The 26,365-nt window shown below is 35.6% G+C and overlaps 1 protein-coding gene across 1 annotated transcript; it reads left to right on the top strand.

Annotated features, from left to right (window-relative positions):
* The first annotated feature begins 3,424 nt into the window (after positions 1–3,424).
* Positions 3,425–10,425, top strand: LOC104213285 (cytokinin dehydrogenase 5). The gene is made up of 5 exons (XM_009762750.2): positions 3,425–4,507; positions 5,326–5,453; positions 6,063–6,338; positions 7,667–7,929; positions 9,947–10,425. The coding sequence occupies exons 1-5, from the start codon at positions 3,928–3,930 to the stop codon at positions 10,281–10,283; spliced, it is 1,584 nt and encodes a 527-aa protein (XP_009761052.1). The 5' UTR covers positions 3,425–3,927; the 3' UTR covers positions 10,284–10,425.
* The last annotated feature ends 15,940 nt before the right edge of the window (positions 10,426–26,365 follow it).

Here is a 26,365-nt window from a genome sequence, read left to right as displayed (position 1 = left end):
ACGCTTATGTTTGTAAATACACCCACAACAGGCAGTTACATAATGTATGTTTAATGCACTTAATATGCATGACAAATATTAGCCATACAGGCAGTTGCATGTGTTGTCGTTAATCTTCTCAATCTTGATTAACACATCTTAATCTAACCAATAACCATCTTATCTCTTTGAATAAGCTGTTGCATCATTCGGACCAGGTAGTCTTATAACAAAGGACGGAGAAATTAATTAACCATATTATTTTGTATCGACAAGGACTAATTAAGAAACAAGATTTTGGTGGTTATAGAGAAAAAGAAACAATGAAGTTACATCATTTTCTTACTAAGAAACAGAAAACAAGTAGTTGAAAATATTTTAAAAGGATGGGACAGAGAGAATTGACATTAAGAACGACATATACATTGACTCATAAACAGTGATTTTAGCACCTATATGTTGAAATCTTCTATTTTTCTTTTTCAACACCTATATGTTGAATTCCACAACACCTAAAATTAGTTGGAATTTGGAAAGAGCCGTATCAAATTTTATGTATACTTACGTCTACAACAAGTTTATTTCTTTTTAAAATTTTATACACACTATGTATGGCAGGAAACTCAAAAGTACTCTTAGGTTTTGGTCAATATGTTTTAGGCAACTCAAGAAATTTTGAGCCTTTAGTGTATTTTTATATCTAAGCTTTAAAGGGTTTGGTTTGGGGGGGGGGGTGTATATTAGAGGACTTTGTATACACCGACAACGTAAAGGTTTTAATTATCAGGTTCTCTTTATATATATATATAAAGGTAATCCCATAAAAAGTGAAATTTATAATGCTAAAATAAGGTAACTTACCTGTTCTAGAAAAGCTTGTCTACTAAAGTTAAATGTGAATGAATAGTGTAAAATTATTTAGCATGTGATTGTATATATAAGTTACATTGTCTAATGTTTATTTTTTTTCTTCTTGAGTTGAGGATCTTTCGAAAACAACCTCTCTATCCCTCTCGGTCTGCGTTTGTAGAATTTTACTGCGTTGTGTTGTTGTTGCCGTAGTATATAAGTTACACTCTTAAATGAATGGTATATGAGATTATACTAGACATATACAGGGGCGGATCTACATGCTAATTTTGGGTGCTCAAGCACCCATTATCTTTGACAAGATTTAGTAAATTTGTATAGGTAATTATAAAAATATTTAGGTAAATATTGATTGAGCACCCATAACTAAACTCTTTTTCCTCTTCTTTCAAATTTTTTATCAGTGAGCACCCACGACTTTAAAATCTTGTATCCGCCATTGGACATATATAACAACCATGGTTAGAAGGTAGGACACGTTAATAATTAAGAGTCCAAAGTATTTATACATATACTATATATCACAAGTGGACCTAATTATTGGCAAAATTTGAGTTGGTCAAATTATTCGAAATTTAGCATAGCCAATTATCAAGAGGTAGACTCAATCTAATACGTACTCCACAAGTTCCGCAAGTTTTTCTACTGTTCATACAGAGGACTATTGCATCAATCCATTTCAATTTTACTTTTGGACATATTGAAAGAAAAACTTGTGATTATTTTTAGATAATATTTTGTTAAAGTTAAAAAAACGCTTAAACTTAAAATTGAAATAGAATATTTTGGAAGTGTATTTATATATAAACTTCAGTGATCTATGCATATATAGTGCAACTATATATATATAGACTTAACTTCTTCTTTTCTTGGAATGTTATAATCAGAATAAGTAAGAATAAAATATTTGATTTAAGTTTTAAATTAGTTCATATTTTAATTTTTTATTGACCCCGTTGAAAGGGTAAGATTCGGTGAATCAAAAACAATTAATTAATAATTCAAAAAAAAATTATGGAACAAACATATGAATGTGCTTGAATCATCCTTTAATTATCATGAACTATGTATCTTAGTTATTACTCATGTGACCATGGTATAGTCATCCAATGGGAATGCGACACAGCTAAATAATTCTGTTTAATTGATTCATGAATTTTCGTGTTTAATTTATTGTTTAACTTAATTAGTTGCAATATAATAAGGAATAGGTACTACTAGTCTAGTTTCTCATTTTTAACCTGATTAGGCAACTGTATTAGTACGTACGATCCATATATAATCTATGTTTAGATTTCCTTCGTGTGTCTTTTAGCCTTAATCCAATCCATATATATGTTCATATCTCCAACATGGTTTAAGTGATACTGACCTCATCATTAACAATTAATACTTCCTTCAATTCAGGGAAGATAGACGCTAATCGATATTATATTGGGATCTAACTTCTTATTAGTTGCAAACTGCAATGTAATTAAATACTATAATGCAACTCTAGCCTATTATTGCCTGCATCAAGCATGCTCTCTAACTATATTTAATCTAGGGATATTGCTTATTAATCTATCGTTATGATCGTATAGCTACTCCAATATAGTCTAATATTTCTCAATCGTTAATACTTGTTCCCCCCCCCCCCCCCACAAAATAAAAACTTGTGGTTTTTGGTAAATATGAGACTTTCTTATAAAGTTTGATTAAGTCAACTATAAACGAAATATCAACACTAAAAGAACAGGAATAAGCGATTGACAAAATCCGTAGCCGAACAAAAAAAATTGTTGCTAATTTTATTTAGCGACGGATTATTAAGAATGTTAGTTATGAGCGATTTAGCGACAGTTAAACGATAAATTTCATAACTAATTCCAATTTTTGTTTTAGCGAATATTAATGGTTGAAAAGAGTAGTTCAACAATCAAGAGCTCGAAATGCAAACACTTATCTGTTGTCAACCAATTGCACACCTCTTTATTCATCTATTAAATTAATTGAAGAAAAAAAAAGGTTTAAATTAATAATATCATCAATATTTTAACTAATTACAAATATTGAACGCCGACTGCAAAAGTGCAAACACTTATTTGGTCATTCAATTACTAATTTGAAGGTGCATCTCAACTGAAATGCTGGATTTTCTTTACAAATTTTAACTAGCACAAACTTTGTATTAACTTTAAGTGATGTTCTTATTGAGTCAATTTCTACCATTTTTTTCCAGCTTCAACCTTAAATACTACTCCTAATTTTCTCAACCTCAAATTTTAATATTATCCAAAAAACCGACATGCATAACTAATTTTGAATTAGCCAATCATTCAATTCCAAAATGAAACCTTAAGAAGAAGAAATGAAAAAGAAATAACAGACCCGTCGACCAGTCCTCACGTGAAGGTTTCCTTTGTTTATGTCCCCACACAGATCCTCCGTATCCCTTTGTGGGCCCCTACAACCAGTGGGGCCCTTGAAGTTCACTCGTGTCAGGCCTCATCCCTCGCACGTGACATTCTCTTTCCCCCTTCTTCTTCTCCCTCTATTTGTCCTATAAATACCCAACCTGTATCTCTTATCCTAGACAATCTCAAAAGTCATATAAACAAATGTTCTTAACTATACAAATTCAACAAAATGAATCCTTTTCCTCTTCAAACACATAATACTACCACCATTTTTACCACCTCTCATTCTTGCATTTCTGAATTTTCCTCTTCTTCTTCATTGTATCTTTTGATGTTATTAATGAAAAGTAGCTAGTATCTATAGCTAGAACGAAAAACAAAGATTGAGATTGTGAAAATCTTTAAAGTGCAATCTGTCTTACGTTAGTCCCACGCTACTGCTGACGCCCCTGCTCTTGTTCTTGGTACTTTTGCTCCTGCCACAAAGATTTTGTTCCCTTTTCCCCAAGTGTCACCTCAAAATTTTCAAAACCATAATATATATACCAACTTTCAATAGTTTCCACGTATATATATTTAGTACTCCTATCTAACTAAATAACACATCCCTCACACCATTTTACTTAATCTTCACTTTGCTATACTCTTTGTATAGAAGCAAAAGCCTTCCTCTTTACCTATGGCTACTAAACTTTTGTTGACACTTGCTATATGTCGGCTTATTGTAACCGTCGGGTTTAGGTTTGACCCGACTGAGCTTTTACGGCTCGGGCTCAACGGAAACCTCAGCGTGGCGGTAGCCGATTTAGAAACTGCGTCCGTGGACTTCGGCGGGTTGCATAGAGCTGAGCCGATGGCGGTTCTTAACCCGGCTACAGCCGAGGACGTAGCGCGGCTTGTGAAAGCCGCGTACGACTCGGCTCATGGGTTTACCGTGTCGGCTAGAGGACACGGACATTCTATAAATGGACAGGCTATGATAACAAATGGTGTTGTGATCCAAATGAGCGGCGGCTCTAACTCTAAGCAGAAGTTATTGACCGAGGTTTCGGAGAAATTCATGTATGCTGATGTGTGGGGTGGAGAGTTATGGATAGATGTGTTGACGTCCACCTTAGAGTATGGACTTGCACCAAAATCATGGACTGATTACTTGTACTTATCTGTGGGTGGTACCCTCTCCAATGCTGGTATTAGTGGACAAGCTTTCAATCATGGCCCTCAAATTAACAATGTTCATGAGCTTGATGTTGTTACAGGTGCGTTTAATTTAATTTTTTTCTGTTCCTGGGCCCGATGGGATGGTTTATCGGAAATAGTCTATCTACCCTCCTAATGTAGGAATAAGGTTTGTATACACACAACTCTCTGGATGTGTACGCGCTACCTTTCCCAGACCTCACTCATGAGATTTTATTGGATTTATTATTATTTTTGTTGTTGCATGTAAAAAAATTCTTTTCAAGTGAAACTCCTACATTATCAGAGAGTTTATTATACTGTTAGTGTCTAAAAATTAAATAATATCATAAAATATCATTGCCAAAAACAATAATTCTTACATTCTTATCTTCAAGATTCCAGGACGTTATTGTACTCTCTCTATTTAATACTTAATTCCTAATAGCTTTTGTTAAGAAAGAAAGTAGATGCCAGATATGTTACTTTAGAACAATAACATGGGATGTTAGGATGGTTTTTTGTCTTGTAATATCTTTTGATGGGGTGTTTTATCAATAGCTTTATTTTTGTGTTAAGTAGGAACCCCTTTTTTTCGAATATGTTTAGAGATGTGTACTTGAAATTGTGTGAGTACCACATGGGGTGTTTTTGTTTTTATGCTTAACTCATCTCTCTTATTCTAATAGAATCTCTTACTTTGGGCATGGTTTAATCATTGTCATTAGTACCAATAATTCTTATTGTCTTAAGAGCAATGACAATATAGATTGACATAGTTGATTGTTTTACACACCACTCTTTTGGATTTTGGGGTAAATTTAGAAATTAATAAAAGTATATAATTTGAACCATTTTAATTGTCATATTTGATGTGACTCATGGGATTTTGATACAGGTAAGGGTGAGCTATTAACATGTTCAGAAAAAGAAAACTCCGAGCTGTTTCATGCTGCTCTTGGTGGATTAGGACAATTTGGGATTATAACAAGGGCAAGAATTGCACTTGAACAAGCTCCCCAAAGGGTAATATTTAATTTCTTTTTTTGTCCTAATATAAATGCTAGTACTAAATAGAGCATATTCCACTATTTTGATTGCCTTTTGTTTTCTACATGGTGGGGTTTTGGCTTGGTTGAAGACTTTTTTTTCTTAGTATTAGTTTTTGGACAAGACACGAAAGGTAGTTTGCATAATTCATGACATAAGAGTGAGGAAGATGGGTCCTCTGTTAGCAGCTTTTTCCAACTTCATCTTAAACGGCTGTTCTTAAGCTGGCACTGTTGTTGACATATTACTTTTCCCTCCAAAAAAATGTTATCTCACTTTCTATTTTAATTTTTCATTTTTTTTCATTCTTCATAAATAACTCGTGAATAATTAAAACAAAAATCTACTTTTCTTAGCGTTTAACTTGTATAGACAAGTGTACTTTAACCTAGTGTTGCAAGTAACATGTCTATTTTTTTAGGTTATTAATCCTTTTTTTTATGAACAGTTGCTTATAATTATCTTTAGGTGATCTAATAGAGTAAACATCACACTTACCTATAGTTATTTTTAAATAACATAATAATGTAAGAACTCTTTTGACTGTCAAATTAAAGTAAACTCATTTATATAATGTACATGCAGGTGAGGTGGATCCGAGTTTTATATTCAAATTTTTCAACATTTACCGAAGACCAAGAATATCTAATATCTCTACATGGAAAACCAGCTTCCCAAAAATTTGACTATGTTGAAGGATTTGTTATAGTTGATGAAGGCCTCATTAACAACTGGAGATCTTCTTTTTTCTCCCCAAGTAACCCTGTCAAGATTTCTTCTCTTAAGTCTGAAGGAGGAGTTTTATATTGCTTAGAAATCACCAAAAATTATCACCTTTCAAATGCTGATATCGTTGACCAGGTTTATACCCACTACTCTATTTGAATCTTATGCATGTTTCGTTACAGATATTATATTGTTGCTAAATCATGATTGTGTTAGTTAAATATATTATTTCCTGATAGATTATATTAAACAAAGTATCTTTAGTTTAGTTTCTTGATTCCTGCACACATGATTCCCATCTGTATTGACATTAGAATATAAAGAAAAAAAGATGATTAAAGTTGGTGATCGATTGCTATAAGATGCGCTAGTAGTAGTTAACCTTTAGCTTTATCTCTCTGATTAATGCATTTTAGTGCGAATAAAGCCTGTAAAGTAGACATTATTTTGCTAAATGAAGCTATATAGGTGGCGAAGCTATACCTTAGGAGGCCTGTTTTCTTCTTTTATTTTAATTACATGCTAAATCTTACTACTACATACGACATATTGATAACATATTTAAAAATAAATCAATTATGCATATGTAAAAGATTTTAACATTATTAGTATAGCTTCATCTTCTTTAGCCGAGGGTCTATCAGAAATAATCTCTTTGATCTTTCAGTGTAGGAGTAAAGCTGCATACATCCTACTCTCTCTACTTGAAAAATTACATTGGGTTATTGTTATTGTTGTATAACTTCATCTGTGGTAATAGCCTAATATATACTATATTACTTAACAATTCATTTTCAAAAGTTGCTAGTAATTGACGTTTAACTGACATAATAGTATAAATTCTGTAACACTATGGGTGTATATATTAGTTAAACTCATACTATCAAAAAAGAAAGATTGATTAAGAAATGTGGTACGTTATTTAATTGCTGACATAGAAAAATTAATTATAGAACATTCTACAAGGTTTAGTTGTCGCTATTCCTGTTTGGTACACATCCAAAGCTATTTCTAGGAATAATTAAAGTAGATTATTAGATTATCTGTTCATCACTCTGATTATTCGATGACAGCATTCGTCGTAAAAAGAAGGAACACAACATGCACAAGAAAACATGGAAGATCTTCCACAATCTATCAGCTCTGTCAGATCCTAAGATAGAACGCAAACTTTAATTGTTTATTAGTATTATAATATAACTATATTATAATATGATTATATCTATGCCGTCCACTGACCTCCCACCAAAATTTATTCCCTAAGTCTAATAATTCTGTTTTATAGTATGAATATTTAATTGGAGTTTGCATGAAACTAAATTAAAGGTTATCCTGACAAAAGTATAACAGTTAAGCAGTGACTACCTTATTTGTACTTTGATTACAATTTTTTAATGTGTGTTAACTTTGAAAATGAATTGTAATTGTTCTTTTTCCTTTTCTTTTTTTTTAATGAAATGCAGGAGATAGAGACATTGTTAAAGAAGCTAAAATATATACCAGCATCAGTTTTTACAACAGACCTTCCTTACGTGGATTTCTTGGACCGGGTTCACAAGGCAGAGTTGAAACTCCGGTCTAAAGGATTGTGGGAAGTGCCACACCCATGGCTAAACCTATTTGTCCCAAAATCAAGAATTGCAGACTTCGATAAAGGAGTTTTTAAGGGCATTTTGGGGAATAAGACCAGTGGTCCCATACTCATCTACCCCATGAACAAGAACAAGTAAGTTCTTAATCGAAATTCTTTTACTTACACTCTGTATTTACATTAAATGATACTATCAGTATTAATTTATTATAGTTAAATAATAAATAAATATCAAAATGCAAATGAGATAGTCCTAATTAACTGATTAAAATTAAATTGAAGACAAAATCGGTAGTCCTATATATAATCTGACTTTAATGACTATATACTATAAGCAATCGTTCATAAAATAATATTATTAATTAGTAACTTGAAAAATAAAATAAATTTTCTGGCATGCCGCAACTACGATAATGTAAAAATATTTACACCGACAGTTATATAAGTTGAATCCTTACAATTATGGCTTCTTCTTGTGATATATATACATACCGTCATCTACCTCTGTCTGTTTCTTACGTTGGTTGTCTGCAGTGCATGCGTGCAAAAAAACAGTATGTAGTATGTACTATGCTATGCATATATAATTTGTGCTGTTTTTCATGACACAAACTTTGGTAGAACTAGCGATATGTCTATGTCATGTACATCCCCTCACAATTTGGATTATGTTCATTAGACATCGCACCCGATTTCTGTAATTTTATCGATAATTACGAAAACCTAAAGACCAAATTTTCAATCAATCTTCATAGTATGGTCCATTGGTCCCTCCCCTGCTAATTGCTTTAAGCGATCGTTCAGTATCTACTTTTTTGTGCAGAATTTTGGCTGTAATTTTGTTTTGTCCTAGCTAAAAGACAGCATTATGACTAGTAAATTGGCATGAATCCAAAAGATATGAATAGTGACAATCCGACGTTCTATACCAAATACCATGCCCTACTAATGACCCCACTTAAAGGGGAATTCAAATTTATACTTAATGAGTTTAGTATTACTCCGTTTCAATTTATGTTGCTTATTTTCTTTCTTTCTTTTATCTCTTTAAAAAAGAATATCTTTTTTTATATTTAGTATTATTCTTTAACTGTCTAACCTTCCCATAGCAAATTTAAGACCACAACATTTAAGAATTTTTAATTACAGACATTTTTAGTTTAAGACTATAAAATTTAAAAGGTTTTGTTACTTTATTAAATTTTATGCCCAATCAAACTTGGACAGATAAATTACAGATAATTTAAAACATAGAGGGGGTATTTCTTTTAGGTTTCTAGCATTGATTTCCCCTGAACCATCCCAATGCTTACTTTAATTTGGGGTGAGTGGTTATTTAAGTTCATGTAATATGTCGAATGATAAGTGGCATGTCCACCTAAACACGTGGCATGCATGCATAATACTAGTCTAATATCCAGCTAAAGGCCTAAAACTATGAACCTTATGTCCCTTTAAATCCAAATAAAAATAAAATAAAATTAGAAGGTACAGAAATGGTCCAAAACAATGAAGATCCTCTTGTCAGGAAGATCTTCCCTTTGGGGACCAATTCATGGCTCATGTAATAGTTATACTTCCTAACCTTATCAAAAAACAACTCACGAATATTCGAAAATCTTGTTCTAAGTACGGGAGTCCAATCGATACGACAAATTTATTGTAATGTATGACCACACTTTTATTTAAACGTTTAAATTGTTATTCAAAAGTTTATATATGATTATATATGAAACACTTTTATCAAGTTAATTTGTAGATTTACAAATGCTTGTTAAGTACAAAATTTTTATCTAACAACTTTAAGTTCTTAAATGAGAGACAACGCTATAAAATTTATATATAAACGACTTAGTTAATAATAATCATCATTTCGATATGATCATTCCTAGTTTTCTGATATTTTAGGATCACAAAACAGGAATTCAGGGGCCGACCTCGTACCATTGACATAGACATGCCATGGTCGACCTCGGCCTATAGTGGCATGCCACGGCCGACCTCGGGCCATTGACATAGGCCTGCCACGGCTGACCTCGGGCCATTGCCATAAGCCTTGGCCTCGCACGCGACACTTCAAAAAACCTCTATTTGCAATATTGTCTTTGCATATTGGCCTCACTCTTGGCTTGTGCTATAATTTTTTTAATAGGTGGGACGAGAGGAGTTCAGTAGTGACGCCAGAAGAGGAAGTGTTTTACTTAGTGGGATTTCTGAGGTCAGCATTGACAAATGGTGACGAGACACAAACATTAGAGTACCTCAGCAATCAAAACTACCAAATATTGAAGTTTTGTGAAGATGCAAAGATCAAAATCAAACAATACCTGCCTCATTACACAACACAAAGAGAATGGAGGGACCATTTTGGAGATAAATATTGGACCAGATTTCAGCAAAGGAAATTAGATTTTGACCCAAGACATATTTTAGCCACCGGCCAACGCATTTTCATGCCTTCTTTTAATCCTAATACTGCCTCTTGGTGACGCATGTCACAGTCTATTTTGAGATCTTAATTAGGATTAATTAGGACTATGATCAAATTTAATTAGTAATAGATTGATAGGATGTCTAATATATTTGTTGTACATATCAAGGGGGAAAAGGAACAAGAATTAATTCACTTAATTATTTAGTAAAGAGAAGCATGGTTCCGCTTGGGTTACAAATTTTCGGACTTGTAATTTTTTTTTTTGTCTTCTTATTTTTCCTTTTTTTTTGTCGTGTAGTACGGTTGAGGAGTGGTTGGCTCTCAAGAATTTGTCATTTTACACGTACGATATTTAATTATTTGATAGTGTAAGACGTCGTCTTCAAGAATATTTTAAACGACAATATAGAAGAAAAAGACTGCGTCTTTTAGTCATGAATTACCATATTCCTTGTGACTTGGGACATTATTTGTAGGGTATTCAAATCCTATAATTCACGAGGTAAAGGAATGCGTGAGCATTGGATTATCCAATAGAAAGAAGAAAGAGATTTTTCTGGATTTAGTGATCAATTATTTTTTATATAAGTAGGTTGTACAACGACTCAACTTCTTAAAGTCAACAAGGGAAGAAAATAAAAGAAGAAATTGAAGTTGTCATTTATTAGACAAGGACCACGTGCTGTGTTTTGCATACCAAGTTAGTAGTATTTTGGTGATACATATACCTTTCCAATCAATAAATCATGTCTTACTAAATGGTTTAAGGGCTATCTCCACCCTTTGTGTATTAATAATGTCTTCATTAATTATTCAAATTCAATAGTATTCCCTTTTAACCCTTTTAACTACTTTCCCATTTTTCTTTCAAAAGTCTAATTAGAATTCTTCTCATTTTCATGTAACCAATATTGTTGCACAAACTTGTAAGTTGAAATACTAATTATTATTCCGTTCGAGGTGAAAAAAAGAGAGAAACTATTGGATGTGATGAAATCCATTAAGTCGAAGAGTTTAGCAGCCTTCAACATGAAGTAGCTCGGTTTTTCAGATATGAGCCCACTTTACAAAAAAGCCCAATATGATTTGTAACGTAACCAATTTGGTTGCCAATATCATAAAAATAGCACGGACTAGCCAGTTTTCGGACTTGTTATTGAAAAATAGTCAGTGTTTACAAAATTATTGAAAAATAGTCACTATTTTGCTGCAACACGGAAAGTTCCAGCATAATATACTGGAGATCGGTGTGCATGTGTATGAACTTCTAGCATATTATGCTAGAACTCCAACACGTAGAAAGTTCCAGCATAATATACTGGAGATTGGAGCACCTGTGTATGAACTTCCAGCATATTATGTTGTACCAGTATATTATACTGGAACTCCAGTATAACTTATGCTGGAACTCCAATATAATATACTGGAGTTCCAGTATATTATACAGGAATTCCAGTATATTATGGTGGAGTATTTTTTGAATTTTTGAACAGTGTTTCGTTCAGATTTATCTTTACATAAAAAATGGCTAAATTTCGATTACTTTTGAAATTGTGACTATTTTTGAATGACCACTTGTAAATCTGGCTATTTTTTAATTTCTCCCGCTAATATCTCTTAAACTTCGTTTGGATGTCAGTATAGGGGAGAAGAGGTAGAAATGTCATCAGGTAGCCACTCAAAGGGCTTCTATTTAGGAATTAGCCTTTATTTTGAATTTTAGTTTTTCAGGACAAAAATATCCTAAATTGTCCTGAAATTAAAATTTTTAGGACAAATTAAATACTGATTAATTTCTAAATAACATTTCTAAGAATACTATTTGTATATTTCCCCTGGAAAATAGTTCATTTCTTAAGAAAATAAGAAATTGCCGTAAAGAGTGGACGGACTGTCACGACCCGAAATTCTCACATTCAGGACCGTGATGGCGTCTAACATTTCACTTGCTAGGCAAACCAACATTAGAGGATCTTTAAGCAATTTTAATCAATTTCAATAAATAAAGTCAATTAAGCCAAAATGAAACTAAAACTGAGTGTGGAATAACATAAAAAGCTAATAATATCAATACAACCCGAATCCGGAGTCACAATTCATGAGCTTCTAGAATTGTCTACAAACAGAGTCTGAAATAAGTACAACTGTCTCGAATGAAACGAGCAGTAAATAAGGGAAAATGGAAGGGGACTTCAATGTCTGCGGACGCCAGTAGATTTACCTCGAGTTTCCAAGTCAGCGGATCTGAGATAATGCACCTCAATGGCAACTGGGACCAATACCAAAATCTGCACAAGAAGGCAGAGTGTAGTGTGAGTACAACCAACCCCATGTACGCCATAAGTGTCGAGCCTAACCTCGATGAAGTAGTGACGAAGCTACGACAAAACACCCATGTAAATAACTTGTGCTGATAACAATATACGTACAAAATAACAACAAATAAAAGATAAACATGTACAATTTGAAGGGGATATGCGAAATGGGTACAAGATATGATGATTACAACAGAAATGATAACCAGAACAGTCAATATGCCTTCAACCAGTAAAACAGATAAACACAATGAATAAAATTGCACGACATCACCCTTCGTGATTTTAATCTCAACCTCACAATGAAACAATAATACGGCATGGCATCACCCTTCGTGCTTTTACTCTCACTTTCATCATAAATCAGTAGATACGGCACGACATCACCCTTCATGCATTAGCTCTCAAAATATGACATGGCATCACCCTTCGTACATTAACTCTCACAATATGGCACGACATCACCCTTCGTGCATTAATACTCAAATATGGTACGACGTCATCTTTCGTGCATTAACACTCTCCTTTACCATATAACAATGGACATGCAACAAGAAGATAGAATAAACAAGAACAAGCCTTATATCCACAAGGGTTCCACAATACCAACCTCAATTTTAGAAACAATACTCAATTATCACAGAAACCCATAAACGCGGTAAGAACAATCATTTTAATAAGTAAATAGTCTAAGCATGGATAACATGATCAAAATAAGCAATAAATTACGAGGAATAAGTCTCACCCGCATGCTTTAACCCAACAACAATGCATAAGTATTCGTGACCTCACATATATGTTGTACCCAACATCTAAACAAGTAGCAAATAGACAAACAACTCCTAATCCCTCAAATAAAGGTTAACCACAATACTTACCTTACTCTGAAGATTAACTCAAAGCTCAACCACATCTTTGCCTTTCAAACAAGCCTCTGAACCAATAAAATCTAGCAAATTACCAATTAAACGGCTCAAATTAAGCCTTAGGAACTACCCACGATTACAAAAGATTTAATTTAGGTTATTATTTAAAAAGTCAATCAACTCCCGGGCTCGCTTGGTCCAAACCTGAAATTTGGACCAAAATCCGATTACCCATTCACCCCCGAGCCCGGTTATGTAATTGTTTTGAAATGCGACCTCAATTTGAGGTCTAAATCTCAATTTTACAAAAATCCCTAATTCTACCCAAACCCCCAATTTCCACCATGAAAACACTAGATTTTAGGTTGAAATCTTATGAAGTATAATGAAAGATTGAAAGAAAATATGTTAGAATCACTTACCAATGGATTGGGGAAGAAGGGCCCTTGGGAAAATCGCCTCTAGGATTTTCTTATTTTAAAAATTTGAAGACTGAGAGAAAATTCCATCTAACTCATATATTTTCAGTTGTAGATGTCGCAATTGCGACCCCCGCAAATGCAAAAAATACCTCGCAATTGCGAAGTCTTCACACCTCTACTTTTATCACATTTGCGATGAAATGTTCGCAAATGCGAACTCTGGTCTCCCTACAAATGCGACCTCCTGATCGCAATTGCGATCCTTGCTAGCCCAGGCCTTCTTCGCAAATGTGAAGAAGTGGTTCGCAAATGCGAACTTGACAGGACTTTGGGTAATTCGCAATTGTGAACACTGACCCCGCATTTGAGAGATCAGAGACCAGTACCAGAACCAGATGCACCAACTATGTTTTCTAAGTCCAAATTCCCTTCGTAGCCTATCCGAAACTCACCCGAGCCCCGGGGGCTCCAAGCAAATCATGCACACAAGTCCAAAAATATCGTATGAACTTGCTCGCGCGATCAAATTGCCAAAATAACACCTAGAACTACGAATTGAATACCAAATCAAATCAAATTTTCAAGAAAACTCATGAACTTTTGTTTTAACAACCAGACATTTGAATCACGTCAAACCAACTCCGTTTCTCACCAAATTTGACAGACAATTCATAAATATAGTAGTGGACATATACCAGGTTCCTGAACCAAAATACAGACCCGATATCAATAAAGTCAAATATTGGTCAAACTTTTAGATTCATTAAGCCTTTAAACCTCAATTTTTCAACAAAATACGATAACTCGAGCTAGGGACCTCCGAATTCGATTTCAGGCATACGCCCAAGTCCCAAATCAGAAGACGGGCCCATTGGGACTGTCAAAATACGGATCCGAGTCCGTTTTCTCAAAATGTTGACCAAAGTCAACTCAAAATGGATTTTTAAGGAAATTTTTCATATTTGTTCAATTTTTAACATGAAAGATTTATTAGAAAAATACCCAGACTGTGCACACAAATCGAGGAAGGCTAAAATAAGGTATTTGAGGCTTCAAAACACAGAGTTAGGCTATAAAACTTTAGATGATCTATCGGGTCATCACCTTCTCCATCTCTAAAATAACTGTTCATCCTCAAATGGACATAGAAAAGTACCTGGACTGGTGAAAATGTATGGATATCTTCTCCGCATCTCCGATTTGGACTCCCATGTAGCTGCCTCAGCGAGCTGACCTCTTTACTGCACTCGACTTAAAGGATAACTCTTTTACCTCAACCAACGAACTTGCCGGGTTAGAATAGCTACCAGCTCCTCCTCATAATTCAAATCCTTGTCCAACTAGACAGAGTTGAAATCTAACACATGGGACGGATCACCGTGATACTTTCGGAGCATGGACACATGGAGTATCAGATGGACTGCTGATAAACTAGATGGCAATGTGAGCTTGTAAGCCATCTCACCCACTCTATGAAGAATCTCAAAAGGTCTGATATACCTAGGGCTCAACTTGCCTTTCTTTCCGAACCTCATCACACCCTTCATGGGTGAAACTCGGAGCAATACCATCTCTCCAACCATGAATGCAACATCACGAACTCCACGGTCGACATAACTCTTGTGCCTGGACTGAGCTATGCAAAGTCGATCCTGAATAATCTTGACCTTATCTAAGGCATCTTGTACCAGATCTGTACCCAACAACCGAACCTCCCCCAGCTCGAACCATCCGACTTGAGATCGGCACTGCCTCCCGTATAATGCCTCATAGGGAGCCAACTGAATGCTCGATTGGTAGTTGTTGTTGTAGAAAAACTCCGCAAGAGGCATGAACGGATCCCAAGAACCTCTGAAGTCTATAACACAAGCGTGAAGCATATACTCCAATATCTGGATAGTGCGCTCGGACTGTTCGTTCGTCTGAGGATGAAATGTTGTGCTCAACTCAACCTGCATGCCCAACTCATATTATACTACCCTCCAAAAGTGCGAGGTGATCTGCGTACCTCGATCAGAAAAGATGGACACAGGCACACTGTGAGGATGAACGATCTTGCGGATGTAGATCTCAGCCAACCATTCTGAAGAATAGGTAACTGCCAAAGGAATGAAATGCGCTAACTTGGTTAGCCCTTTCACAATGACCCAAACTGCATCGAACTTACTCTGAGTCTATGGGAGTCCAACAACGAAATCCATAGTGATATGCTCCCACTTCCACTTAGGAATCTCTAACTTCTGAAGCAAACCACCAGGTCTCTGATGCTCATACTTTACTTGTTGACAACTTAGACACCGAGCTACATATGCAACTATGTCCTTCTTCACCCTTCTCCACCAATAATGCTACCACAAGTCTTGATACATCTGGTGGCACCCGGATGAATAGAATTCCGAAAAATATGGGCCTCCTCAAGAATCAACTCACAAAGTCCATCTACATTAGGCACAGAAATACAACCCTGCATCCTTAAAACTCCATCATCTCCAATAGTAACTTGCTTGGCATCACCGTGCCGCATTGTATCCCTAAGGACAAACAAATGAGGGTCATCATACTACCGCTCCCTGATGCGCTCAAACAAGGAATACCAGGCGACTATACAAGCTAGAATACGACTGGGCTCTGAAAAATCCAACCTAACGAACTGATTGGACAAGGACTGAACATCTGAAGCAAGTTGTCTCTCACCGACTATAATGTACGCAGGGCTACCCATACTCACTGCCTTTCTATTCAAGGCATCGGCCACCACATTGGCCTTCCCGCGATGATACAAGATGGTGATATCATAGTCTTTCAATAGCTACAAACACCTCATATGCCTCAAATTGAGATCCTTTTGTTTGAACAAGTATTGCAAGTTGCGATGATCTGTGAAAACCTCGCACTACACGCCGTAAGGATAATGTCTCCAAATTTTAGCACATGAACAATAGCTGCTAACTCTAAGTCATGAACAGATAATTCTTCTCATGAACCTTCAACTGCCGCGACGCATATGCAATTACCCTTCAATCCTGTATCAATACTGTACCAAGTCCAATACAACATACATCACAATATACCGTATAAGATCCTGAACCTGTGGGCAACACTAACACTGATGCCTAGTCAAAGCAGTCTTGAGCTTTTGAAAGCTTGCCTCACACTCGTTTGGCCATCTGAACGGGGCACCATTCTGGGTCAACCTGATCAATGAGGCTACTATAGACAACACCCCTCCACAATCCGACGGTAATAACCCATCAAACCCATGAAACTCCGTATCTCCATAGCTTAAGTGGGCCTAGGCCAGTTCTGAACTACCTCAATCTTCTTAGGATCTACCTGAATGCACTCTGTTGATACAACATGCCCCAAGAAAGCGATTGAGTCCAACCAAAACTTGCATTTTGAAAATTTAGCATATAACTGTTGTCTTTTAGAGTCTAAAGTACAATTCGAAAATGCTGCTCATGCTCCTTTCGGCTGCTAGAGTAGATCAAGATATCATCAATAAACACAATCAAAAAGGAATCCAAATAGGGTTTGAACACCCGGTTCATCAAATTCATAAATGTTGCTGGGGCATTTGTCAACCCAAATGACATCACTAGAAACTCATAACGCCTATATCGAGTCCGAAAAGCTATCTTAGGGACATTGGATGCCCTAATCCTCAACTGATGGTAGCCAGACCTCAAATCAATCTTTGAAAACACCTTGGTACCCTGAAGTTGATCAAATAAGTCATTAATCCTCGGTAATGGATACTTGTTCTTGATGGTGACTTTGTTCAACTACCGGTTGTCTATGCACATCCTCATCGATCCATCTTTCTTCTTCACAAACAACACGGTCACCCTAGGGCGAGACATTAGGTCTAATGAAGCCCTTATCAAGCAAATCTTTTAACTGCTCCTTCAATTCTTTCAACTCTGGCGGGGCCATACGATATGGCAGAATAGAAATGGGTTGAGTGCCCGAGCCAAATCAATACAGAAGTTAATATCCCTATTGGGTTCCATCCCCGGCAGGTCTGCAAAAAGATACCTCTGGAAACCCACGAACAACTGAGACTGAATCAAAGGAACCTCCGCTCTAGAATCGCGAACATAAGCTAAATAAGCTAGACACATTTCTCAACCATATGTCGAGCTTTCATATAAGAGATAACCCTACTGGTAAAATAGCTAGGAGTTCCCTTCCATTCTAATCGAGGCAACCCCGGTAAGGCTAAGGTCACTGTCTTGGCGTGACAATCCAATATAGTGTGATAAGGTGACAGTCAATCCATACCCAAGATAACATCAAAATCTACCATATCGAGAAGTAGAAGATCTATACTAGTCTCAAGACTCCCAATGGTAACCACACACGAACGATAAACACGATCTACAACAATAGGATCTCCCACAATGCTTCAAGTGGCCGTGGCCCTCATATGTCTTATTCCGACCAGCTAGCCTACAGTGCACCACTAGCTCCTATTAGTGTGCCTCCGCTCCAAAGCTTTCAGGGTGGTTACTCAGATCGATATGGTCAGTTTCAGGGTTAGCAGTCATAACAGTCGAGGTTTTGTTATACATGTGGTTGTCACACCTCCTTTTTCTCGGGGGTAGGGGGTAGGGGAGTTTTTCTAATTAAAGTGACATTAATATCGAAATGGAATTATTTATTTCATTTCAGAGTCTCCACTTGGGATATTCATGTATCCCAAGTCACCGGTTTATTTTAAATCTCAAATCGAGAAAATTGACTCTTATTTATGGTCCATGAACAAAAAAGACTCGGTAAGAAATTCTGTTAACCCGGGAGAAGGTGTTAGGCATTCCCGAGTTTCGTGATTTTAGCACAGTCGCTCTAATCATACCTGGATTAATTAGTTTGTTTAATTACTCATTTTAGAACCTATGTACATTTATCCTTTTTACCTCTTTTAATTATGGCGTTATGGATTTAATTTTGAAACGGATTACATGTATGTAAACCTATTTTATTTGGGGCACTAAAATCATGTCATGCGAACGTGTACACAATTAATTGCGTTTTATTATTATTAAGGTTGTTTGGCCAAAGTTGCGCGAACGCATACCTCGATTTAATTTTGAAAATCGTAATTATGTCATGCGAACGTGTACACAATCACAATAATAATTTAAACCGCGCCTAGAAGTATTTCTACGAGTATTCATTTTGAAACCGTAACCATATCACGCGATCGTGTACATAATCACGTAGCTTGATTAAATACGTGTTTAAAAGTATTTCTACAGATGTTCATAAGTTGTTTATTCTCCTATACTTTATTCGGGGTTAAAGTAAAATCTATAAGTTATTTATTATGTGATTTTAGACTATCAGGATAGAACCTGGAATTAGCTATATGTTGCTTAGGAAATGCTAAAAATTGCACAGTTTTTGGAAAAAAGGAGGAACAGTCCATGCTTCATGTGCTTGGTAATATAAATTTAGAATTACTGGGGAGGGGCATTTAGAGTTTTTCGTTCAATAATGGATAAAAGAAATCAGATATTCCATGTTGGCTCTAAAACAAATAAGCTTTATCTCGTTCATGAGCCGGCGTGGGCCCAAAACAAGGGAATATTCAACTGTCTACTAAGTAGGCTCATTTGGAGCCCAATTTACCATATAAACAAACATTCTCATATTCAAATCACATGTAATCAATTAATAGACTATTCATGCTTCATCTGATAGATGTCTTGCAACAAATCATACAACAATCGGATAAATGAGGAAAGAATAACTGTTTTGAAGAACAAATTATTACAAAGCTTGCTATTCTAAGAGAACTGAAGGTGAATATAAAAACAAGATGAATTATGTTAGTTTATAGACTCCTTTATACAGATCAACACTTATGTAAGCATCTTTACTAAAATTCAACACAGTAATCCACTTCAGAGCTATGACTAAAATCTCTATACCACCAAACATTCATAATAAATCTTCCTACTGGCTTCAGTAGTCTCCTGCCCTTTATCTATTCGTAAGAATCAAGTTCAAATTCTGAAAATGAGTAGCTTTAAACTTGAGATGGCCAAAATAGACAAAGCTACCATTCTAATTGAAAACAACATATAGATTAGAATCAAGTTTCAACATACTTAATCATATCTCATACATTCTTCGAAACATAGAACAACTAATAATTATTTTATTTTTTCTAGGAAACAACAAATAAACATAAATAATCACTAAAAGAAAGGCAGAGATAGGGCATATATGACAATATACCTTAAAGATAAGGCATGAGATTGAATATAGCCATGGAGACAAACATTTAAATCTTCATTTATAATCTGAGTGAAAATTAACATACCTAAAGCAGAAATCACAAACTGAGACCAAATAAAGGTTAGGAAACCAAAGGAGGAAACTCAGCATACTTAGAAAAAGAAGCAACAGGTAAGCAGGAAAAACAGCAATGAAGAAACTCCAGAAATGAACTTCAACTTCAGCTCAAGAACCAACTTAAGAAGACCAAGGGTTAAAAGAAAACTAGAACTTCTGAATTTTGTGTGAGTGAGTGTAAAATTTAGAAAGTTCTGCATCCTTCCTTTTTAAATGCAAAAATCAGTGTAAAAATGAAAGAAAAATTCTGAAGTGTAGAGAGTGTTTTCCGTGTGTGAATTGTGTCAAGTGAAGGGACTATGAGGCCTCTTATATAGGCAAAGGGTGAGGGAATAATCTGACAAATGCAGTCCCTAAAATTTAGGGGGAAAATATCTTTTTAATAGAAAATGGACAGCTGCTGGGACATCTGTCCATTTAGATATTTACTCATATTTTTTCAACCCTCTTACTTCTCATTTTAACCCTTATAACCCCAAAATCTGATCTAATGTTGTTTTATTATATTTTAGTCTCTTATCTCTGTTCTAGAACTTTCTCAACAGCTAAACCGACAAAATCCTTCATTTTCTTATTTCTTTTAGCCCCCTTAAGGTTTTTATTATTACCCCTTCAACCCTTATGATTCCAATTTACATTCAACATCAGCAATCAACAAATCAAAAACCAAATCAAAGATCAAATGACATAGAAACAAACGACTAATTCACCTAACTAGATTACTGAACTAATTAAAATTGATTCAATTAATCTAAACACATGCGATTAAACTATCGATCAGGAAATTAACTTAAATAATCCTATTTTGATTGAACTAATCAAAACAATAATCAACACCTGACTAGTGATCCCAAAAACAGAAAAAGATACAAGAAAAAAGGGAAAGGGAAAGGCAAAATACATAAACGACCCATTTAAGTTGTCCCCAATGATCAGACAAACACTTCAACTGACCCCTTTACCATTTAGACACTTCAAGAAGCTATTAAGTGTGTCAAGTAAGCACTCCCACCCAGCAAAACATTTGCGTAAGTTACACTTACTAGTGATGTAGTAAATAAACCAATAAAAGAATGACACATGTAATTTGTAATAAATATTTGATACATATAATTATAAAAAAAATACATTTAAAGGAAAAAAACTTTTGCAAACCAACGCCAATCTCCACCCCCCCCCCCAAAAAAAAACCATCTTGCTTTCCCATCCGCGTCCCCAATGGCATTTCTCAAATCAATCCCAAAATATTAAAAGCAGCTGGAATTGGCTACACTTTGAGGAGTAGGGATGAAGGGTAGGCTATGATTCTTCAAACTCAATTTTAGAAATTTTATCTTCTTCAACAGAATCTAAACAAACCCAGCATCAGTGGTCGAACAGACTTCATCGAGAAAATTTGAGCAGACCTAAAAAAATCGAACAAACCTATCTTCTTCGAATAGACTTTGAATAGACCCAAAAATTTTGTCTTCTTCGAACAAACTTCAAAAACTTCGAACCAAAGCTTATTGAATAAGCTGCAATCATCCTTAATCTGTAGATTTCGCTTCACAAAGAAGCTTTCAATAAAGATTTTGAACATTTAATCGATTTGGCCTCCAATTTTCAGATCAAAATAATTGGATTGACTTCCAGATTAAATCTGTTAACGAGAAGGCATTACTATACTGTAATCAGGTGTTAGTTTGGATTAACTTGCTTTTTGTTCTAATGTTGGAATTGTGCAAATTGAAGATATTGGTCGAGCAGCCATTGTTACAATCCGTCTCCATGGAAGCTGCTATTTGAGCTTGTGTTGAGCTTGCAAAATGACTTCACGCGCCCAAAATGTTGGTAGCAAACACGCACATGCCACATAAGCAACATGTATTTACTTGACATACTTAATAACCTCTTGAAGTGTCTAAATGGCAAAGGGGTCAGTTGAAGTATTTGTCTAGTCATTGGGAACAACTTAAAGGGTCCATTTATATATTTCACCAAAGGGAAAATATACTGATTTTGCCAAAAATGAGTGGACAAATGATGTGTATCAACGAACGACGATGGCGACGAAGCTTGGCTGGTCAGTGGTGACTTGGCTGGAATCCGATAAACTTCGAATGACCCAAGACCAACATTAACCAATTGTTCTTGTCAAGAACAATTGACAAATATAAATCTTTAGTCAAAACGGGTGAATTTGCTCACAAATTAAAAAGAGAAAAATTTGGGTTTTAGCATTTCTGAGATTTAAAATTGGAGAATATTGGTGGAGATTTTGGAAAAATTGGTGATGGATTAGGGTTGAGAGGAAGATGGGGAGTGTGTGGTGTAATTTTGGGGTAGTTTGGGGTGTCGCCGCCACCATAGGCGATTTCTGGTCCGCGACGGAAGGTGGTGAGAGACAGGGGTGAGAGAGAGATTTATGGGAGTGGTCTTTAGGGTTTGGGGGGTGATCTCGGCTAAATCCACACCACAATTAGTAGCGATGCGGTCGACGCAATAATAACTCAACAAAGGTCGGGATCGAATCCACAGGGAGTTAGAATATAGGATTAGGTGTATATCTAAGTTGATTGCAAGTTTTGGCTTAAATTGTACTTCTACAATATTGATTGGTGTACTACTTCTACTTTACTCTATTGAATGTGAAGATAAAACTAAAGGGCAATAGTTTGGGTTTAGAGTTATTTTTTAACTGATAAAGGAATCTAGGGTCGTGACTTCTACCTAGGTGGCTTCCTAACGGGTTGTAAACTATAGGACAAGTTTAATTTATTGGATTTGAGGTATAGCAAATACACGCAGTTGCTCACTCTATACATCTCGGTAGTTTGAGTGATTTTGCCTGATCTGGCTTTCTCAAGCCCAAGTGGATATTTGCACAAATCAAGTGATATATGCTCAAGTCAGGTCTTACTATCTCTAGATTTGACCATTTAATTGGGGCTATCAATTTCTTGAATTCACCCCAATTCCTTGTTAGCCAATTTTTCCTAAACCTAGTCTCTCTTTCTCAAGCAAAGACTAGGTCAAAAAGGCATGAATCAATGTTTGCAACCATTAATTCTATAATTTAAGCATAAACAAGGCTAGATATCACTAACTCAATCACAAACAAGCCCTAAAATTAAATACTCATTAAGTACCTACACTAGGGTTGGGTCACAACCCTAGCTAAAGATCTAGCTACTCATAGAAAATAAAGAAATACAAAAAGAAATTAAGGTAGAATGCATAATCATAGATTAAACAAAGAAAAACTAATGTTAAGAGATCAATCTAATACAATTTTACTCAAAGAAGTAAAGAAAAACATTTAGGTGCACCCCTGCAAACAAAATTTAACCTAAAAATGATAAAAAGTTATATTTATACTAAGCTGAAAATATCTGATAAAAATACCCCTACGGAGGTTATGCGGCGGCATAATTCTGATGCGGACCGCAAAATGGCCTTATGCAGCCGCACAATTCTGGTGCGGTCCGCACACCTGTGAAATTGGGACTGGAACTTGAGGTCTTCTGCGGTCTGTATAAAAGTGATTGCGACCGCATGGATTTTGCGGCCACACAAAAGTGATGCGGCCCACACTCTTCAGCTTTTGGACTTTGATCAATTCTCTAATTCTTCAATCTTGCGAACCGCATAATAATGATTGCGGCCGCATAGTTTTTGTGCAGTCCGCACTGTCTAAGTTGTCAATAACCACCTCTTTAAATCTCATTCTGCGGCCGCACTGCTGGCCTCTTTGTCCAGTTTTGGCTCTTGTTCACTTTTGTCTCCTTTATGAGTTAATTTTGACTTATTTGGCTCGTTTTCCAACAATCCTGCATGTAAGCACATTTTGTTAGTTTTCGGGAATATCTTTAAGCATTTTGAGCTAAAACGCAAGTAAAGAGAGGAAATAAGCAGTCAAAATCTCTACTTATCAGGGGTTTTTTGACATTTTTAAGGATTTGGGGAGTTAGTTCTAGGCCGTAGGATTGGAGAATTTGAACGAACCATATCAAAACACGCCAAATGACATCGTTTGAATTAGTGAGGGGTTGGACAAGATTTTTGGGTAGTGGGAATTGGGCTGGGGTGGATTTTTTGTTTTAAAAAAAATTAGGCTGGCCCAAACCACCCCCTTTTCCTTTTCTTTGTTTTTTTTCCTTCTTCTTTTCTTTTTCTTTTATTTTAAAACCTAACTTAGGTCCTAAATCAAATCTAATTTGTGAAATAAACTTAATTAAATATTTCTAATATTTTAACAATTAATTTAACTTAAAAATAACGAAAGAAAATTACTAATTTAAAACTAAAACTACAAATGTAAAAATGACCAATATTTATGATTTTTTTATTTAATAATACAATTAATTAACAACTTATTGCAAATAGAAAACTAAAATGCAATGCATGAAACTTTTTGACATTTTGTGGTATTTCTTGCAATTTTAAAATATTAAACATGCAACTACATGCAAACAACAAGTAGCAAGAAATTCCTAAAAATTCTACAAAAAATTAAAATAATTAAAAAAATCATATTTTGTGAATCATGTAGGAATATTTTAGTTCGAAAAAAAATCACGTGTTCAAAGCTGGCTCTTTGCTCGAAAACACGAAGGGTTTTCAGGCAAAGATAAAGTGAATAATTATGAGCAATTTTTTTCCGTTTGGATACTCCATGGGAAGCATTTTGAAAAAATTTGACTGAACCTTACTTCGGAGGTTTCCTACATATCCTTGGTTGTAAAGGAATCAGGTTAGTGTAGTTCTGGAAGTTTTAGTAGTTGGGACTACCAAGAGGTTGTGAATTCACTGCTATTGTTGCTATTACTGCTTGATGAGATCCTTATTACACCAAAGTCATAAATGAAAAATACTAACTAAGCCTATCAGCTATGAGTTACAAGATTCATATCTATAAGTCTTCTGAAGCTTGATCTTGAGTCTTGGCTGGTTCCCCTCGCAGACTCTGACCTGAATCTTGATGCTTGCCAGCTGCAGGTGCTAGTTCATTCTTCTACGACTTTTTCGGATCAAGACGGGACATGCAAAGATTGTGACTTCAGTCAGGTCTTGAGCAGTCCAACATCTTTTCTCCGCTTCTGCACTTTGGATTCACTTCTTTTCTTTTCTTTATTTTGGATTAAGACTTCTCTTGATTATCTCAAACCCTGTGTCTCGAGGTATAACTTGCTCAGGCACCAAAACAAATGAATGAACGAAATTTTTCTTCCCTAGTTTTTACTAGGAAAATTCATGAGTTATTCGTAATAAAACTCTATACTACTTCATTATTGAAAGCAAATAAAAGGTCGGGATTGTGTACCCTTGGGAAAACAGAGATTAGGGAGTGGAGACCCTATGTCTAAAAATCATCAACTAGAGAGTAGAGACCATATGTTGTAAAATCATCAACTGGGGAGTGGAGACCCTATGTTGGCCTCAACTAGGGAGTGGGGACCCTATGTTGGAAAATCATTAACTAGGGAGTGGAGACCCTATGTTGGCATCAACTGGGGAATGGAGACCCTATGTTGGAAAATCATCAACTAGGGATTAGAGACTCTATGTTGGCATCAACTAGGGAATGGAGACCCTATATTGGAAAATCATCAACTAGGGAGTGGAGACCCTATGTTGGAAAAGAGACTAGGAGTGGAGACCCTATGTCTAAAATAGCATCAACTAGGGAATGGAGACCCTATGTTAGAAAAGTGACTAGGGAGTGGAGGCCCTATGTATAAAAATCATCAACTAGGGAGTGGAGACCCTATGTTGGCATCAACTAAGGAATGGAGACCCTATGTTGGAAAATCATCAACTAGGGAGTGGAGACTCTATGTTAGCATCAACTAGGGAGTGAAGATCCTATATTGGAAAATCATCAACTAGGGAGTGGAGACCCTATGTTGGAAAATCATCAACTAGGGAGTAGAGACCCTATGTTAGCATCAACTAGGGAGTGGAGACCCTATGTTGAAAAATTATCAACTAGGGAATGGAGACCCTATGTTGGAAAAGCGACTAGGGAGTGAAGACCCTGTTTTGGAAAAACAACTAGGGAGTGGAGACCTATGTCTAAAACAAAATCAACTAGGGAGTGGAGACCCTATGTTGGAAAAACGACTAGGGAGTGGAGACTCTATATCTAAAATAAAATCAACTAGGGAGTGGAGACCCCATGTTGGAAAA

This window comes from Nicotiana sylvestris, chromosome 4 (assembly GCF_000393655.2).
Source record: "Nicotiana sylvestris chromosome 4, ASM39365v2, whole genome shotgun sequence".
Classification (NCBI taxonomy): domain Eukaryota; kingdom Viridiplantae; phylum Streptophyta; class Magnoliopsida; order Solanales; family Solanaceae; genus Nicotiana; species Nicotiana sylvestris.
This window is presented reverse-complemented; position numbering and strand designations above follow the sequence as displayed.

Bases quoted from the DNA above. Each gene is read 5' to 3' on its own strand.
- LOC104213285 (XM_009762750.2), top strand. From the start codon at position 3,928: ATGGCTACTAAACTTTTGTTGACACTTGCTATATGTCGGCTTATTGTA. The intron at 6,339-7,666 runs GTTTATACCCAC...AATGAAATGCAG, and splicing joins ATGCTGATATCGTTGACCAG to GAGATAGAGACATTGTTAAA. The intron at 7,930-9,946 runs GTAAGTTCTTAA...TTTTTTTAATAG, and splicing joins TACCCCATGAACAAGAACAA to GTGGGACGAGAGGAGTTCAG.